The sequence below is a fragment of the Stylophora pistillata genome, chromosome 8 (assembly GCF_964205215.1).
Source record: "Stylophora pistillata chromosome 8, jaStyPist1.2, whole genome shotgun sequence".
NCBI lineage: Eukaryota > Metazoa > Cnidaria > Anthozoa > Scleractinia > Pocilloporidae > Stylophora > Stylophora pistillata.
In genome coordinates, this window is record NC_142526.1 from 33736537 (window position 1) to 33755910 (window position 19374).

General features: G+C 37.6%; 3 protein-coding genes and 1 long non-coding RNA gene across 6 annotated transcripts; 2 read left to right on the plus strand and 2 right to left on the minus strand.

Annotated features, from left to right (window-relative positions):
- The first annotated feature begins 190 nt into the window (after nt 1-190).
- On the plus strand, nt 191-8401 carry LOC111325881 (alanine--glyoxylate aminotransferase). Its single transcript, XM_022929789.2, has 10 exons — nt 191-982; nt 3215-3279; nt 3630-3730; nt 3994-4149; nt 4746-4841; nt 5392-5461; nt 5751-5846; nt 6068-6153; nt 6551-6596; nt 7174-8401. Exons 1-10 carry the CDS (start codon nt 532-534, stop codon nt 7276-7278), a joined length of 1272 nt encoding a protein of 423 aa, XP_022785524.2. The 5' UTR covers nt 191-531; the 3' UTR covers nt 7279-8401.
- On the minus strand, nt 1952-6398 carry LOC111325883 (uncharacterized). Of its 3 annotated transcripts, none has more exons than XR_015990316.1 (3): nt 6256-6398; nt 4498-4667; nt 1952-3135 (listed from the first exon to the last, which is right to left on the minus strand). It is a non-coding gene; the product is annotated as an uncharacterized LOC111325883 (long non-coding RNA). The 3 variants fall into 3 exon arrangements; XR_002694393.2 differs by lacking the exon at nt 1952-3135 and adding an exon at nt 5610-5661 and having other exon boundaries at nt 4149-4667; XR_002694392.2 differs by lacking the exon at nt 1952-3135 and having other exon boundaries at nt 4149-4667.
- A 156-nt stretch (nt 8402-8557) lies between the features above and the next one.
- On the plus strand, nt 8558-10974 carry LOC111325888 (uncharacterized). The gene has a single exon (XM_088729409.1). The coding sequence runs from the start codon at nt 9502-9504 to the stop codon at nt 10051-10053; it is 552 nt and encodes a 183-aa protein (XP_088585535.1). The 5' UTR covers nt 8558-9501; the 3' UTR covers nt 10054-10974.
- A 978-nt stretch (nt 10975-11952) lies between these two features.
- LOC111325929 (alanine--glyoxylate aminotransferase) lies at nt 11953-18785 on the minus strand. Its single transcript, XM_022929848.2, has 10 exons — nt 18207-18785; nt 17568-17632; nt 17134-17234; nt 16090-16245; nt 15059-15154; nt 14839-14908; nt 14075-14170; nt 13597-13682; nt 12583-12628; nt 11953-12252 (listed from the first exon to the last, which is right to left on the minus strand). The coding sequence occupies exons 1-10, from the start codon at nt 18709-18711 to the stop codon at nt 12136-12138; spliced, it is 1338 nt and encodes a 445-aa protein (XP_022785583.2). The 5' UTR covers nt 18712-18785; the 3' UTR covers nt 11953-12135.
- Nucleotides 18786-19374: the final 589 nt, after the last annotated feature.

The following is a 19374-nucleotide window of genomic DNA, read 5'->3' on the forward strand; positions in this document are numbered from 1 at the left end:
TCCAATCACGAGGGTAGTAAAGTTTACAACTAGTAATTTCAACCGCTTCCCAACTAAAAAATTCAATTCATTATCCACATAAGGGTTCATTCGTGCGTACATATACACCTCCAGCACGCCCACGTCGGCTGTTGTGATGTAATCGAACATTTTGTGTGAATACAATATTAAGTCAAGACGACCGCGAAGGCACAGTTCACGCCACTTGGATAACAGGAAAAGTTTAGTGGAAATCGTACATGAAATCTCACTCTTGACTTTGGAATATGTGTACTTTTTATTGAATAATACTTAAACCATAAACAAGCTTTCTTTGGTGGGGAAATGAAAATATTTCTATCTTACGTGACGAGCTGAAGATCATAAGAAAACTAAAACTCGCTCGTCTGGTTTTCTGTGATGCAAACTGGCCTTTCTCGCCCTTTTGATCACGTGTCACTCTGTTTATAAACAATCCAACCGGTATTTACTACTACAATTTGCATTAGTACACGTACTACAGAGCGGCTCCATATTTTCAAGAAAAAAAATATGAACGCGGCAAAATTTTCTCGTCTTATCGGAGTGGCCGTTCGCGGACCTCTCCGCGTTGAAGTGAGAGCAGCCTCAACATTAACCGCCAAGTTGGCCGAACCGACGCTTAACATCCCGCCTCCAGAACAACTTTTTGTCCCTCTGTCAGTTCCCACGAAACTTCTGTTCGGGCCGGGCCCATCGAATCCATCCATGAGAATTTATAATGCCTCTGCCATGTCACTTCTTGGTCATTTACAGGCTGATTTCCATCACGTTATGGACGAGACAAAAGCTGGTCTGAAGTACGTGTTTCAAACGAACAACGAGTACACGTTGGCGATCACTGGTGCGGGACATGCTGCAATGGAAGCTTCGATCATGAACCTTGTAGAACGCGGAGAACGCATCCTTGTTTGCAACAACGGGATGTGGGGTGCCAGGGCACAAGAAATCGCCGAGAGGCAAGGTGAAAGAAAAAGTACTTCTTTTCTTAAAGTAAATCATGCACGACACCGGTCAAAGTCCAGTCGCATTTTTTTTTCGTTTAAATGTTAGAAGATTATCTTTTCTTTTCTTTTTTTTTTTTTTTGTCTGATAAACAATCCAAGTTCTAATCTACGGTCTCAGTTGCGACACGTGATGTCACTAATCTACTCTTAGTTAAAATATAACCAACTCTGAGATAGAATGAATATATGAAGTTCATATATTTTGAACTGCGGTATTAGATACGTATGATGCACGATCCTCGCAGTAGATAGCGCTATTTATGCAACAGCGAAAGTCAGACCTGAAAAAAGTCAGGCCTGTACGGGACTCGAACCACTGACCTCTGCGATACTAGTGCAGCGCTCTACCAATTGGGCTAACAAGCCAACTGGGAGCAGGCCGTTAAGTTGATTCAGTTCGTTATAAACCCGTGAAAGTGATAAATGAGATAGAATGAATATATGAAGTTCATATATTTTGAACTGCGGTATTAGATACGTATGATGCACGATCCTCGCAGTAGATAGCGCTATTTATCAGGTCTGACTTTCGCTATTGCATAAATAGCGCTATCTACTGCGAGGATCGTGCATCATACGTATAACCAACTCTGTGGTACATATAGGTGGGTTAAGCCTTAGTTTACTATTGACATAAATAGTTCAGTTTATTTTAAATCAACTTCAAATTTTTGTCTTTAAGGTAGGCTTTGATCCCAATTTGAGATCTAGATAATTGATAAAAACAGAAAGCGCCTCCCGGTTAGCTCAATGGATAGAGCGCTGGACTGTTGTGCGGGAGGTAGAGGGTTCGAGCCCCGGCCGGATCAACACTCAAGGTCTTAAAATAATTGAGAAGAATATGCTACCTTTCTATAACATCAAGAAATGGTCAGATATTCTAGACTTCTCGGATAGGGACGAAAAAATGGAGATCCCGTCTCCTGCAGGGTGAGGGGTAGGAGGCGTTAATTTCCCACGCACGAGATTACTGTGTGATGGATGTCCTCCCCTGGGGTGGGATGGGTGGGTTTGTTGGAGCTTAAACCTCGTAGGGGACCCATGTCCTATTGTTTCTGCTCCTGTACTTGGTACAAATCCTCAAATAAAAAGCAGAGTTATAAAAATAGATATAAAAGCAAATAATGCAAGGGATATATCTCCCCCCCATGCCAGAAGAAAATCTCAGCATGTTTCTATAACTACAATTCCTCGAAAAAATTATTTGAACTTGACAAATATCCATTGATGGATGCCATAGAAACATGAAATTAATTTAGTTTAGTTACAAATTAATTCCCATTCACTTCCATTTGATTTCTTCTGAGCAAGATTCCAAAAATTAGTTTTAATGTAATTCTCAATTATCTTATGACCAACAGTGTACAGAAAAGACTTCAAATTAGTGTTGTTGCCATTTGAGTAAAAATAAAATATACAATTGGCCTGATATTTACTCAGGCTTATCAGTTGATAAATGTAACCATTTTTAGGCCCTGTTTACAAGCAGGTAGGGTAACCCTAGTGCTAGGGTTACCCTAACGCTCCCACATTTCTTCCTTTTTTCATTGACGTGTTTACAAGGCAGCTAGGGCTACCCTAGCTGCCTTGTAAAGGCTCTGCTGGGGATAACTCGCCTACCCAGGACAACTTTTTACTTGTTTCCAGACACTTTGAACATTGATAACAATGCGTGCGGTTACCAAGCATAGGTAAGTTGTCCCGGGTGGTAGGATAACCCTACCTGTGAAATTTTGCTTGTAAACCCAGGCTATCTTTGACCTGCCTGCTAGGGTAACCCTAGCACAAGGGTTACCCTCCTTGCTTGTAAACAGGACCTTAAGGACCACCTCAGAATAAAAATTAACAAATATTACAGGCTATTAGCAGTTAGCAAATGTCACAATGCAAAATATCAAACTTTATAGTCAATTCTATGTAAATGTCAATAACAATAATAAAAAAATTTTACTCACATCAGTAAGTATACAACCAACAAAAACATACATATTTCCAGCTGTTGCTTCTCTCAGCTTTTTTCAGTTCTAAAGAAGTGTCAACCAGAAATATGTCCACACTGGTAGGTTATTAATCATCAACATCTTCTGACTCACTTTAGATATGACAATCACTGTTAAAAAGCACAACAATTGCTTTAGGCAAACTAAATAGCCTCAATTTGTCATGTAACAATGTGTTTCCTTCCATAGGATGTGATGTACGTGTTCTAGAAAAGTCACCTGGAGAGTACTATACTAAAGAAGAGATTGAACAGGTAAAATATTCTGATTTCATAAATATCCATTATTTAAATTTCAATATATATATACAAGTCCAATCTGTAATACTTTGCACTTCTCTAAGCAGAGAAGATAACTATCATCTGTAATTGTACTGAACCATTTCATGTCAACAGGGTTCTCAAGAAAGTGGTACTCAAGCATGGATTTGTGGCTAATTTGAGATACATCCCCATTTACTTCACCTTCGTCTTGCTCTTACTCTTTAATTCTTTATCAGTTGTCAAAATCCTTTTAAAAGCCCTGATAATAAATGGCCATTTTTTGTTTCCAAGTCAAAGCTCAATTATTCATTTCTTGTATTCTATTTTTGTCTACTTCAAAGGGTTTAAAAGAGCACAAGCCATCAGTCCTTTTTATAGTTCACAGTGAGTCTTCTTCAGGGATATGTCAGCCACTGGAGGGTATTGGTGATTTGTGCCACAAGTAAGATAGTCCATCATTTTACTCCCTCCTAAATTCCAAAAAAATTATCCACCAGTATATTAAACAACTCATAGAACAAAGCAACAATTATTTTCTTTTAATAAATACTCTATTGTGAAAATTCATCTCTGCACACATACAAGTTTGCAGCACACTGATTTTAGTAACTGTATTTTTTAAAATTCTGCTTTGTTTTGAGTCGTAAACTTCATTGATCACTTTCTATCTATTGACCACACATCTCCCTGTTTGTGCGATTATAGACATAACTGCCTGATAATTGTGGACACCGTAGCATCTCTTGGTGGAACACCTTTCTTCACTGATGACTGGGATCTGGACTGTGTTTATACAGGCTCTCAAAAGTGCCTAGGGGCACCTCCAGGAATTTCACCAATCACATTTAGCCCTAGAGCCATGTAAGTGATAATGTCATTTCACTTATTGAATAGACTCCTTTATAAAATTTGACTAGCCAGGGCTCTGCACTAACAGTAACCAACTAGCCACAGACTAGTAGAAATTCAGTTTTGGCTAGTAGTTTTCAATTTCCACTGGCCAGTTTGGCTAGTAAAAATTTTCGTAACTTGTAAGATGTCACTAGCCACTTGGCTAGTAAGTTGAAATGTTAGTGTTGAGCCCTGCTAGCTACATATCAAGTCTTTTGGTTCTCCTAGCTTGTGAGTTCATGGACCATGAGAAAAAAATTAAGCTCCTAACCTGAATTAATTTAGAGATAAAGATTTATAAATGTAATTTATGCATACTTGCTTTTAAACTGTAGAGGGAAGGGTCCTCTTTGCCAAATCAGTTTTAGTCAAAAGATTAGATGATAGGACATTAAAAGAATGAGGCTTCTCATCCCATCTTCTTCCCATCCGTCCTTTGAGCCCATCAGCCATCACACTAGCTCCCAAGTGTGTTGTTCAAACAAGCACTGCAAAGAAACACCCATAGTCACCTCTTAAAGTGTCATTTCAGTCAGTGCACAAATCTGTTTTGTATTGAATTTAAGGGCAAAGGTAAACAGCAGAAAATCTAAGGTACCATCTTTTTATCTGGATATAAATGAACTAGGAAACTACTGGGGTTGCGATAATGGCCCAAGGAGGTAAGACTTTGTTATGTGCACATTCTAATATTTACTTAACACTGTCTTATTAAACTCACATTTGTATTGCCCAGGAACCAAAAGCAGAATGAATCAGTAAAACCACATTAACCTTCAAATAGTTTGGAAATCTAACATGAGTTAATACACATGTAAAGCAATTATATGTTTTCCCTTTTTATGGCTAAGTTTTAATTCAATCTTCAAGCCTCTTTTGGCTACAATATCCATTCAAAATTATTAATAATTAATAATAAATAATAATAATAAAAAATAATAAATAATTTAGCAATAGACATTCCACTGGGTGGCTCTTCTTGTCCACTGTTTCCAAATCGAACTGGAATTTGGAATGTTCGTTTTTTATAATAACAAGTTGCTTGTATTTGTTTAGTATGTAACATCCTGTATGCAGTTACACCCTTCTGGTGCTGCTCACAATGGTATTTCAAACTGCAATTTACACAAAAAACCATTGAATTTCAGTAATGATGATATCCTTCAGAAAAAAAAGGCATCCAAATGTTTAACTTGTGCCGTTTCTTTTTAGATATCACCACACTGCAGCTATAAATTTGGTTTATGCATTAAGAGAAAGCTTGGCTTTGCTTGCAGAGGAGGTATGCCTTTAAGACTATTACTGATAGAAGAACAGTAGTCTGAGTGGCGTTTGGTCTGTACGAAAGGATGAAAGGATAGGAGTAGAGTGGGGTGGGGGGCTTATATTCTCCCAGCACAGCCCTAGCACTAAATCAATGAGATACATACATGTATCATGAACCCATGCTGTTCCAAAAGGCATACAAATTCTTCCATGTCTCTGCAACATGTTCAAATTAAGCTTATTCATGATGCCGAAAAAACAAGAAGGAAACAATATTTTAACACTAACTTTCTTTCCTTTATCAGGGACTCGAAAATTCGTGGAAACGGCATAATGATACAATTGAACACCTCTGGGCTGGAATCGAAAAGATGGGTTTAGAGATGTTTGTCAAAGACAAGGTGAATTTTTTGTTTAATTATTCATGTACCAAAATGCATGTATCTCAGCATAATTTCTTCAGGTACTGTATTTTTTATTGTTCAGGATTATGTTTAATAAGTTTTATGCAAAGATCAATATTGATAGTATTTTTTTCATTTTATCACAAAATTTATACGACAATCGACACGACTTTTTTAAAAAGTTTATTTGTATTACATCAATTTTGGTGTCCTTATAGGTCCATCGCCTTCCTACAGTGACGAGTGTAAAAGTCCCTGAAGGATTTCCAGATTGGAAAGCTGTTCCAGAATATCTCATGAAAAAGTATGCAAAATATAAAAACCAAAGATTGTAGATTTAAAAGTGGACTCAGTGTTTTATACTATGTGTTCTCCTAAGTGTTCTTAACAGTAATGGCATGCTTACCGGTTAATCAATGCATGCCTAGCTTCTTCCGTTTCCGTATTCTTGTCGGAAATGCGGTGAGAATCTTTGTATTCATGAGGGAATAACATGCCCCCCAAAACTCCGTTCTTTTCGAAGTTCTGTTTTTTTCCACAACAGCCATCTTTGACTCGCATAGAGAACAACCGCTGACCGATTTTCTAATTTTTGTCAACGCGTAAAACAGAGAGAGAGAGAAATTTCTCCGAGTTGCTTTCTGACCTGCAATGCATTTAGTCAAGCATTGATAATATATTTCTTTCCTCCTCTCCCTTAGGTACAAGCTAGAAATTGTTGGTGGTATGGGTCCAACAGTCGGAAAGGTTAGTTGTCCGAACAGCAATTTCATTTTTCAATCGGTTTTAATGGATCAGTGTGGCTAAAGCATTCCTTTCAAATGTGCTACTTTTACTTCCAATTGCTTCAGAAATCGGGCGTGCATGGCAAGTTAAGGCTTTGTAAATAACCCTCAATGAGAAAAGGAAGGGAAATAGAATGTTCCTCTTGGTTTTTAATGAATTCGACTTCGTAAAAGTTGCGCTAAAAAGGTATGGGTTTCACAAATATGGTTGATCCTCGGTAAGTTGACGTTTGCTATGCAGGCTACTTTAAACTTTACGCCCTGTGTACTCCTTAGCTTCGGAACGCCTCGACGGATCTTGCATTTATCGGCTTTATGAACTGTATGTGCTTAGAGAGGGGTCAGACAGGTGAGGGATGAAGGTCCTTCGTTGAGAATTCTTCTTTGTCAGGTAATAGTTGTAATCTATGATGATAGAGAAACTAAGAACGCAGCAAAAAAGTCAAGTATTACTTCAGTTTGGGATCGATGAAAGCCTACCTTCACCTCTGATCGAGGTATTTTTAGTTTCTCATTTTTCTCTGTTTCTATTCCTGAAGGTGTGGCGTGTAGGATTCATGGGACATAACTCGTACAAGGAGAATGTCGACCAGTTTTTACGGTTATTTAAAGAGGCAATAGAATCAGTGAAGAACAGTTCATGAAAACCAGGTGCTGGAAAATGAACATAGCGAGAAAGCAGCTGGCTCAAACTTCCGTCGGATTCGGAATAGAACTATAAATAACAATCAAGGGATGAAGCTGAGATGAGGAAAGATATGTTAAAATGATCAGTAAAAGTGTAGAACTGGAAAAAATTTAATGATCAAATTAGAGATTGCACTACATCTTCGGAATGAATGATACTTCACAAGTTTAGTTTTAGAAAAATCGTACGATGTGATATTTTCCAGTCTCTTGTGTTTAAGTATCATATGCGACTGAACGTAAAGTATTTCGGGAAAGTTAATGTAATTGTGTAAGTATTTGTGAGTGTAAATGTATATTTAAATGTATTTTAAACGTAATATAAAGCCCACTAATATATATCAATGATTAATATATATCAATGATTAATATAAATATATATTTATATTAATTAGTGTTTAACAGTAAGAGAGGAAATTTAAGCTAAGAATTTTAATTTTACTTGGGTAATGATAATATGTACATATATTTTTGCTTTTTTGTCCAGATAAGACTGGGATTTAATTACACCCTAGAACTCCCCAACGCCCTTGTATTAAATATTATTTCGCAAAGATTTAATAGAATAAATTTTTAGTAGTTCTTCTCATGCCGCAAACCTCTCCCCGACTCGTATCAGATATCAATATTCCCGCGGGCGGAGAACACGCGTACAGCAGCGCTTATGTGAGGGCTTGCTTTCAGGCTACATTCTTTGTGAGGACCAAGCCAAGGAAATTAGTGTTTTGCCGTTTTAACCATGCCTTTTTATGTACAAGTGAAGCTCGCTATATTGAAAGCTAAGTTATTAGTATATAATAATTTGGATATATCAACAAAGTTGAAATGGTAAATTGGCCACCGTAACGATTACAAAAGCTGACGGACGTTTCGAGCGTTAGCCCTTCGTCGGAGCGAATAGAGGAATTGTGGGTTGTGTGTGCTTTTAAAGGCAGAAAAGTTATCAGAATATACATGAATCTAGATTGCGAAATGTAAAACTTCAAGCAGTATTCACTCTGACTTGACATACGCCAGGTGGGGATCTTTTGTACTGCTCTGTTCGGGGAGTTTTAATAAAGGTTTTACTGACATTTGGAATGTCATGTATTGACAGTCTTTGCGATTATAACGTGTCATGATGGACATAATTAACTGTCTCTGTTAGAGCTGTATTCCCCATCTCCTGATTCATTGAGAAACATTTCATGATCTTCTTTCTCCACGTTCATCTTTGTTGTTATTATTATCATTATTATTATTATAATTATCATCATTATATTGCTATTTTTCTGGCATTATTATTATTATTACTAGTGCTTTGTTTTTGCATCAATCCTAATCAATATAATTGTTTTGACTTTCACGGAGCCCTTAAATTGGGTTTAACACTTTTATTCATCTAGGATTTCTGTTTTTTTTGTTTTGTTTTTGTTTTTTTCACCAGGTTTTGTTAACCAAGAATTTAAGTGTTTCAACTTGAGTTGTGGGATTTTTTCGTATTGGCTTTTTCAGTTTGTTTTACAAGAGAAAACTAAGATTCAGTACTGCAGCTGGAGTTAGTAAATTTATTGTTTCTTCGCTCTGATAACTAGTCCTGCGTATTCAGAACTAAACGACTGGATGACTGAGGACGATGTTGCGAATATTCTCGCATATTCTAGTTTATACCCGATAACATACGTTAAAAGTGAGATATCTCAGTTATCAACCCTAATTGCTCTTGTCAAATGGTGAAGGAAGAAGACCAAGATTGACATAGATCCAGCCCTGTGGTCACCGACATGCTTTTAAGCAATCAATTTTTATTTGAATTGTTGGATGAGATGCTATCAAACCTTTCAAAATGGAATTTTGATTGAGCTTCTGTGTTTTACTCGTTTTAAAATTAAAACCAACTGCGAATTAAAAATTTATTTTAAAAAAAAACACGACAAAATAAAATAAATTTAAAAAGAGGAAGAGTATAGGAAAAGCGTCAGGATGTCGGGGGGTGGTGAGGACTGGGAAAAGTTGAAAGGATTCTTTGTACCGTCATTGTTTCACTAACAATCAACACTATCTCTGTGGTTTGCTGGTTTGATTAGGAATACTGTGAAGCCAATTTTAACCCGGTAATTTATGAATAACTGCGTAAAGCTTCGCTGTTGCGAAATCAAGAAAAATCGTTTACAGCGGTTCGCATAAGGGAAGTTTTAAAGATGGCCACAGACGAGGACTCTCATCAAGAGAAACAAAATTGTGAAACACCGATGCTTGAAACTTGTTCAGCCGCGAGCGAAGACAGGGAGAAAAAAATGGAGTTTTCACAGACAGATGTTAACGGTGAAAAATCGAGCTATCAGATCAATACCGAACGCCAAAAAAGACGACTATTTAAAGGAAGTCTGAAGCTTTCTAAACAAAGGTGGATGAGCTTGACCCACGACACACCAACAAAGAAAAACAGAGTTCTTAAATCCGAGAGATCGATGGATGACGCGGAGATGTTGCAAGGAAGCCAACAAAGCGATTTGCCTTGTCGTCAACGTTCATCATCTCAGGAGAAGAACGATAGAACAGAACTTGACCGTGGAAAGAGTTTGGATAGCGTACCAGAAGGTTATCGCAATTCTTTTAGTGATGTTCTATCTAGAAGAGGAAGTATTTGTGAGGAGATGGAAAAGGAGATCGTCCAGGGTGGAATTAGTTTGCACAAGAGGCGTAAGGCACTAGTGATTGAACAAACCCTCAAGGATCGATTTCTCATGTGATATTAAACTTGACTGCGTCAAGATCGCGCAGAAAAGCTATAGATACAGTCTGCATTTTTTTTCTTTTTTCAATCTCTTTTAATCATTTTTCTTTCTTTGGCATGAACAAGAGTTCGAGAAGCAAAGGGTGCTCCTACTTGCTTCGTAAATACATCCCAAAAAATGCATTGTATTCACTTTAAGGTTTTGAATAAGTCGCGATAATCTGCTCTCATGTCGTCACATTTTATTCCAATATATATTTTTAGAACTTTTAATGGGAATCTCCAATGGGGTTCCTTAACCTACAGACATTATTGGCTACTTGCGAAGGGGAAGTGACAAGGCGACAATCTTTCACTGTGTGATCAATTTTTGACGTTTCTTATCTGATAACGGTGTCAAGGAGGAGTGCAATAAACGAGACAGTTAATATCGATAATCTTCACCATTTTTGCTTCCCACCTACCTCAAAACACAGCCGGCTAAGGGATTTATTGATCAAACAAATCGAACGGCCAGGCATCTGCAGCGAGAAAGGAAGGCCTAATGTTGCAGTCACAAGCAACACTATGTCCTTCACGGTAAAAATGAATTTTTTAAGAACGTATCATACGTTCTTAAAAAATTCATTTTTACCGTGAAGGACATAGTGTTGCTTGTGACTGCAACATTAGGCCTTCCTTTCTCGCTGCAGATGCCTGGCCGTTCGATTTGTTTGATCAATAAATCCCTTAGCCGGCTGTGTTTTGAGGTAGGTGGGAAGCAAAAATGGTGAAGATTATCGATATTAACTGTAAGTTACAGAGCCTGTGAAGCCGGCCAAGGTATTCTTTAATTGAAATACTCTTCGGTGATTATTACTATTTTTGGGCCTTAAGCTGAGGCAATGCATTTGTTTAATCTAAATGATAATAAAGAAAAACAAATTATAAGTCCTTCCGCCAGAGTTTGTAATGGTACGTCCAATTTAAAGTATAATAAAAGTAATTAGTCGTAATTCTGAACCTGTGTACGCGTTCTCGAAAGGTTTGAATAAAAATAATAAAAACAACCCTGGACTGACATAAAATGATCCCGGAGACAGGGGATCGATCGACAAATGGGGAAACATTTATCAAACATAATAATCTGATTAATTCCAAATCTTTTCGATTGAGCGTCGTAAAACAAAAGTAAAACAATGACGGCAGCTATAATCAGGGAAAACACCGGTGATTCTTTGTGCGCTTTAACCCGCGAATTTTGATGAGTGAAGGGGAGGTACAGAATCGAACTGAGAACACATACATCTTGTATTTCTCGGCAATTATCACTCAACCAACCCTCGCCCCCACCCCCTCCTCTTCATTTGCGGTTACGTTTCAGTGGTCGTGGAGTCATCTATGCTTTCTTCCCGTTGCAATACCCACACCTCTGATGGGAGTGGGTCTGGAACATCTTCCCCCCTTCCCGCGACCGACCATCCCACCGTATCTGAACGGTACTTTTCCTCTTCAACTGTATAGGAAAGACATAACTTACGCCTTAATGGTAAAAACACTGTTTTCAAATATATTCCGCCTTAGCTAGATGGAGTCTCGCATAGCTTCCATTCCGCGAAGATTATCCTACGTGTACGCCGTTGTCTGTAAGGTTTAACTATGAAGGCATTCTGTTAACCATCTTATTCGTTGGCATGAAAGAAAAGGGCTAGCCCTAGCCAATCAGAATTCACGAAAGTATCGGACGAAACGGTTAACCGATAAAAAGTCCTTATATACTTTCTTGCAAAAGAGTGACGTCACAGAACACGATTTGTTTCAGGTTTACAGACGTTCCCTCCCTTCCGTTTTTTCCCGGGGAGAGGGTTGGCTCGGCGAAGATGGGATTTCAAAGGGGCTTCGACTGGACGCAGTAATTCACTAGCAAGGGACCAAATGGACTCAAGTAAAGAGTTTAATGAATGCTTTTACAATTTTCCAAGCTAGTGACTCTCTTCATGAGACAATTGATAAATAGCTATAAAAATTACCATTTTAAACATTTCGATTCTTCCTAGAATATTTTCCCCAGCTTTTACAGCCACACCGGCTGAAATTCTTTGCCTCGCAAATGTCATTTTCAAATCTGAGATTTTGGGCGATTTTTGACAGCTTCCAGCGCCTCTTTGAAAAGTCGCAAGAACTTGTCCACATTTTCAAGGGATGAATTATGTCCCATGAATCCAACACGCCATACCTTGAGAAAATAAAAACAAACAAACAAAAGAAAGGAGTTAGTTTAAAAGTTACCGGGTCGAAATAATTCGTAACACAAGAACACGCATTTAAAAGGCAAATGAAAGGATTTTATTCCTTCAGGCTAGAACAATATAGAAGAAATAGACACGCGCAATGATTTCGCCTATTTCCATTTTACCGAACCTGAGGCGAATAATTGTTTTAGTATAATTTCAAACCCGCGTGGAGCGGTTTATAGAGCGTCATATAAGGAACCGCTCGACCAATCAGATTGCTGGAAACTTTGCTCAGCTCTGAAATTATACTAAAAAGTCGATATTCCACTAACCTTTCCGAGCGTTGGGCCCAGACCACCTACAAGTTCAATCTTGTGTCTGGAGATACAAAAAGAGAGAAATAAATGAATAAATGAAAACACAACAACAATACCAAACAGGAAGAATCGTCTTTTGTCGTATTTCTGCCGCAAGACAAAGGTGGTAATACAAGCCGAGTTATATTACAGTTTCTGCAGCGAGACTACGTGGCTTCCGTGACAGGCGGTAAAACATGTTACAAGTCACACTTTATATATATATATATATATATATATATATATAATGCATATATATATATATATATATATATATAATGCATATATATATACTCTAGTTTGAGCACTCTGGCATGGCTTAGACGATACCACAAAGGTTGGGTCGTTTGGGGTGACCGTCTCGGTTCTCCCCCATCCTAGCATTAGCACTGCTCTGATGAGGCCCAGAAGGCCGAAACAGTACTGTCTGCAGTTAGATATAGCTCTTTGGCATACAAAGCTTTGCTTTCATGTCCACATTGAGCACTCTAACTAGGATGAGCCATTGCTCTGCAATTGCGCATGCTCGCTAGTGTACTCTAGTTTGAGCACTCTGGCATGGCTTAGACGATACCACAAAGGTTGGATCGTTTGGGGTGACCATATTGGTTCTCCTCCATCCTAGCATTAGCACTGCACTGATGAGGCCCAGAAGGCCGAAACAGTACTGTCTGCAGTTAGTTATATATATATATATAATGCATATATCTATATATATATATATAGATATATATACTAAAACCAATGAAAAACGAAAGTCCTCTTTCTTTGCTCTTGCGCTACACGTTTCACCGCTGTTGCGGCTCTCCAGGCATAGCAAAGTGTGTTTATTGACTTATTACGTCACAGATCTGATTGTAATAAAGTACAAAAATAATGGTTATTGTAATTTGAAGCACGCGCGAGCAAATTACTGCAGTCCTACAACACTTTTAACGCTCAAATGATAAGTACTCTAATAAATGTAACAATAAAACTGATCTTACTCACTTTTTCATCAGATAGGTCGGGACAGCCTTCCAGTCTGGGAATCCTTCAGGAATTCGAATACTTGTAACAGTTGGGAGACGCATTGCCTGCAGAAGAATACGTTTTGCACTTTTCTATTTATTTGTTCTTTTTTTAAACAGGTATCTGAACCTATTTAAACAAACAAACCTCTTTCCCAATACTATTCAAATGTCTGGAAAATAAATTTCCTAAAATTTATCTGGAAAGGTAAAGATAACTGATGGTTTATCAGTCTATTATTCACTCTGTTGATCAGTAAGATTACGAAAAAAAATTAAATTATATGGAGAGGAAGAAATTGAATGATAGAGAGAGAAAGGTGTTACAAATGAGCAAAACTAGATTAATGGAGTTTCTCTGTTTCACCTGTTTTTCAGTGGTCAAACATCTGAGATACCCACCATATGGTAGTCTCTGTACAGCATATCTTTAGTGTTGAACATAGAGAAAACTTTACCTTGTCTTTCACAAACATCCTTAAACCCATCTCCTCAAGTCCAGCCCAAAGGTGTTCAATTGTGTTATGATGCCGCTTCCATGAATTCTCAAGTCCCTGAAGAAAAAATAAAACGTTAAGTTCCTGTTATCTACTTCTAAAAGCACAAATTATCTTCCAAATACAGGAAGCACTTCTGAGTTTTTAGAATTGTAGTTATGAGTTCATTGTGTAACTAAGTATTTATAAAATGTAAGAAATAGCATAGTAACCTAATTGGACACTTTTTTTTTTTCACTAAGTTTTATTAACCACGTCAAAAGAGACTCCAATTTGATGCTTTTTGGTCACATGATAGTCACATGATAACCAAGTAAACAGTTTTAGCTCTCCTAGAACATAACTGGTGAGTACTGACACATTAATTGTGTTCATTCTGCCGAAGGTTGGTGGTTTTTCTTCTTAGCTTCCTTTAATTGAAATGATCCTTTGACTGATTTTGTTTTAATTCACCAAAAGAACACAAGTCCATCATTCAGTTGTCACACACTCAATTTTTTTTATCGTGTACTTTGTTACATAATTGTTCTTCCGTCACCTTTAAGAAATCAGGGGAAGATGCATCGAAGAAACAAGCACAAAATTCTTTTACCTATTTGTGCTCAATATTGATGCAACAAAAATTTTTTGCAATCTGTTTGGAACTCCTACTTGTATTCCTCCCTGGGCAAGATTCTAAATTATTAACAATGGTACACCCAAGACCTTTCCTTATAACTAGGTACCTCTTCTGCTATCTGTGCCAGGCTTTCTCTTAAAGCATAAACTAGACTTACTGCTCCTGTGTGATGGTATCTAGCAATTAATTGAAAATAAGAAGGTAATTAATCTTACTACAAAGATGCCTTTTTATGCTAGTGATCATGAATCAACAAAATATACAAGAAGTTACCACCATGTTTACTAAAAACAAAAGCTGATCCCAAGAAATAAGGTCTACAGTACCTTCTTGGCCCTTCATCACATCCCCAGTAATTTCCCAGTTCTTTTATATCCAGGTAAAATGATGGCACTTTGAATTCCCGGCTGTTCACCTTAGCTCTAAAATGAACAAACAGCTAATTATTGAAAGGACAAAGTTAAATAGGCAAATCCCACAACTTTTTATTATTGTAAGCAAGGTTTGTCCCCTTTTTTCAAAAAAATTTCAAGATGTTTTCCAGGACTTTTCCAGGACTCAAATTAATTTTTTGCAGAACTCCAAATTTCACCTCACACCCGCCCTTTCATTCCCAAGATTTCAAAATCAATTCTGGTCTACATACATTTATTACAACATTGATTCTGAAAACTTTATTGCTTCATTTAAGCAGATTTCCAGGACTTTCCTGGACTTGTAGTCTTTTCCCAGGACTTTTCAGTCCTGGAAAATGTCAAAATAAAATCCCAGGACATTCCAGGTTCTCCAGGACCCATTTGAACCCTGTGTAAGGTATTTTAAGCACCATTTACCATGAAAACAAAAGGCAAACTGATCACAAATTTTGTTCAGGAAGATTGTCTGGGGTGCATTAAGTCTTAAGTCTTTTTAGTTCCAAAAAATACCAGTAACTAAAATAAGACAGAAAGTAGCAAAACAAAACCAACAAACAAAAACAAACATTCAATAAAAAAAGCACCAAACTGAAGAGGAGAGAGCTTTATCTTTATAAAATAAGAGCCTTGAATGTTTACAAGAGGATGAAATCTTCAGATACTTTAGGGAGCACTAAGACTAGAAACCAGTCCTTACACCCAGGAGAAGGAATTTAAGTACCAATTAAATGACAGTAGACTTTATGTGAGCTTGCTACTAAAAAAAAAAAAACCATCTCTTCTGTCAGCAACTTTATCAAATGACAATCTTATGGGTTGCCTTCTGAAGCAAGTGGAAAATCAATCAGTTGAGCAAAAATTTTATTTGTCTAGGAAGAATTGTTTGTCCCCCAAGCTCAGTTAAAAAGGCAGCTCTACTAAAGCTTAAAATAATGACTTACATGGCTCTGGGACTAAATGTGATTGGTGAAATTCCTGGAGGTGCCCCAAGGCATTTTTGAGAGCCTGTATAAACACAGTCCAGATCCCAGTCATCAGTGAAGAAAGGTGTTCCACCAAGAGATGCTACAGTGTCCACAATTATCAAGCAGTTATACCTGAAATTAAGATACATTGTACATGTATCAATACTGAGCTAAGATGGTTCAAGCCATGCACAGTTGTACCTATTCTAAAATACAACGACCCAATTTCACAAGAAATCATCATGTGGATGACATTTGGGAAGAAGCCTCACAAACTCTACAGTTTCCTGCTCTTATTCCATACAATGTTGAGGTCTTACACACCTCTTTTAAACTCAGTTGTACAGATAATCTTTACTTATTGTTCATTGATTGTAAAGACCCACATCTGATGAGTCTACTTGTTTTTAATAATTAGACTAAATTCATTCTAATCACGATAAGGCTGACAATAATGATCCTGGATAATTTCACTTCAATATTGTAAAACTCACAACTTTGCCTATTGCTGGAACAGTATAGATTCTTTAACTGGTAAACTTCACTTGGGTTTCCCCTGAAGAATGACTTGTGCAGCAGCCACCACAGGCTATCCTTGCTTTAATACTAAGCATGAAACAGCCAGGAGCAATTGGGGGTATTGCTACCCTATCAGTCCCTCCCTTCCCTCTCTCCTTCCCTCTCCCCCCACCCCCCATCTCTTAAAATGTTGACAGGCTTCCTTAAAAAAAAAATAATGCCAATACCATTAATTCACAGACCATGAGTGGCACTATAAGAGAAATTGGCATTTTTCAAGAAATTTTGAAGTATCTTAAGCAAGATAATTTGTAAGCTAAAGAGCCCAGGAAGGGCTGGAGCCTGAGTCTGTGACCCAAAGAACCCAGCCATGGCTGGAACTACAATCACTTGATTCAGAGTCCAGGGCAACTAACCATTCCTCTCCTGCACCTAAAGGAGTACATTTGGCTTTCAATGAATGAATACAATTATAATTATAATGATTTTTCCATTGTTTACCTGTGACATAAAGCTCCAATGCCATCTAATGGCTGGCATATTCCTGAAGAAGACTCACTGTGAACAAGAAACAACACTGAAGGCTTGTAGTCTTTGAGGCCCTGGAGAAAATTGATATAAAAAATTAATTTCTAATCAACGAGTTAAAATTGCTCCCCAGAAATTACTGTTCATAAATCAAACAATAAATTTTCAAGGTAAAAACATCAATGCTTTAAGTCCCAAGAATTGATTCTTAAATCTCCTTTTTATTTGCTATACAGTTCTTGAAAGTCAGTTGAAAAATAATGTGATAAGAAATCAAGAGCAATGCTTCTTACTGATAAGTTTTTATATTCCCAATACCTGTTTGTTAGGAAAAATAAGGATGTTCTAAGGAGAGGTTAAATATCAATCAGCATTAGGTCTTAGAGTCGGCTAACAGAGAAACTCGCCTGTTCAATTTCACCATATGTATGATATTCTCCAGGTGGCTTTTCAATAGCCTGTACATCACAGCCTTAAGAAAAACATGTAAAGGATGATATTGTTGTTAACATCCTTAAGCTCTTACTCTGATAATTATGATCTGATCTTCATTTGCTTCTACTGTTTTTTTCTTTCTTATCGACATATACAGTGAAAACTAAGATAACTTTACACTAGATTCCAAAACAATGCTTCTCGTGTGCCACAATCAAGAGAGCTGATTTAAATATATCACCATTTCAAATGACCATCTCACTGCAACCTCTAGCTGACAAGTTCGTCTTTTCCCACTCCGTGTATGTTGAATATGTATCGACATAGCAAGGAGAAGTTACATGTTTATCACGTGCTGGGGTCGTAAAAGGTTATCTGTTAAGTTACTATCACATCTCATGTAGTTATGAAACACATCACGCTATATATATATATCAGCAGAGCTTCGGCCCAATAAATCAAAGGAATCACTGGATCATAAAAGACTACGAGGAGACAAAATAATAATCGATTGACAATTGATATAAATCGATTTGTGGTCAAAATTGCTTTTTGTTACATTCGACACGTGTTACGATACCATTCGTGGCCATCATTACAAGAACACAAACCTTGTCTTTCAGCAATGTCGCGCGCTCTGTTACCCCACAATCCATTAACACACACTAGAATGCGTTCTCCTCGCTCGACAAGGTTCATGATTGCAGCCTCCATCGCCGCATGTCCTGATCCAGTAATCGCCAACGTGTAAGCGTTATTGGTTTGAAACACGTATTTCAAGCCAGCCTTTGTTTCATCCATGACCTTACAGAACTCTGGATGCAGATGTCCCAATAGCGGCATTGCATGGGCATTGTAAGTCCGTAATGATGGATTAGCGGGGCCAGGTCCAAAGAGATGAACACTCGGCAAATCTAGGGGTTCGAGTAATTGTTTTGGTACCGGAACTTTAGTCCGCCACTCCGCCATCTTATTCGCGGTTGATGAATATTCTTTTGTTTTTGCGTACAAATGAGGTAGACGAGTGGGAATGGGAACTCCTCTTCTACCCATTCTCCCTGCCTGAGAAGATGCTTGCAAATTCAGTTTCCATAACAATGAACGTGTATGAGCCATAATCTAATCAATGTTCCCTTTGTTTTCAGTACGAACTTACGTTAGGCACGCACAGAACACTATCACAAAATGGGGTCACTTCAGGAGGTCAAGTTGATGCTTTAAAGTAGATTAGTTATCACAAAACGTGGTATCACATGTAGTCACTTTTCTTGCATACTGCTGTTCACGTGATATTCATGTACCATAGAGCTGTCCAATTAAAGGAGCCAAAGAGCTGGGCCATTCATAATGCACGCTCAAGTAGAATCGATATGCTTAAAAGAAATCAATTCTATATTGGCTGTTGCTGTTATCATGTTATATAAAACAAAAAACAACAACAACAACCAAACAAAGAAGTATTGTATCTGAAGAGAAAAGCCGGGGGCTTACTTTTGCAGCCTATTTCCTAACAGATAGCAAGGTCAACAAATAATAAAAATTACTCTCGCTGGTTTTCCTGTTTAAGAGTCGAACGTTTTGTTCATCGCTTGTTACACCAAGTTGCTGCAGATGCGGTGAATTGCTAAAACGAAAACTAATCTACTACTTAGCCAGTTGTTAGTAACGGTACTGAATTTACCCGTGATAGATCGAATTTAAGTAAAATAAAAAAATCTCACAAGAACAAGTTAACTGTACTTCCGTCCATTTCCTTTCCCTACCGCCTCCCCGTTAGCT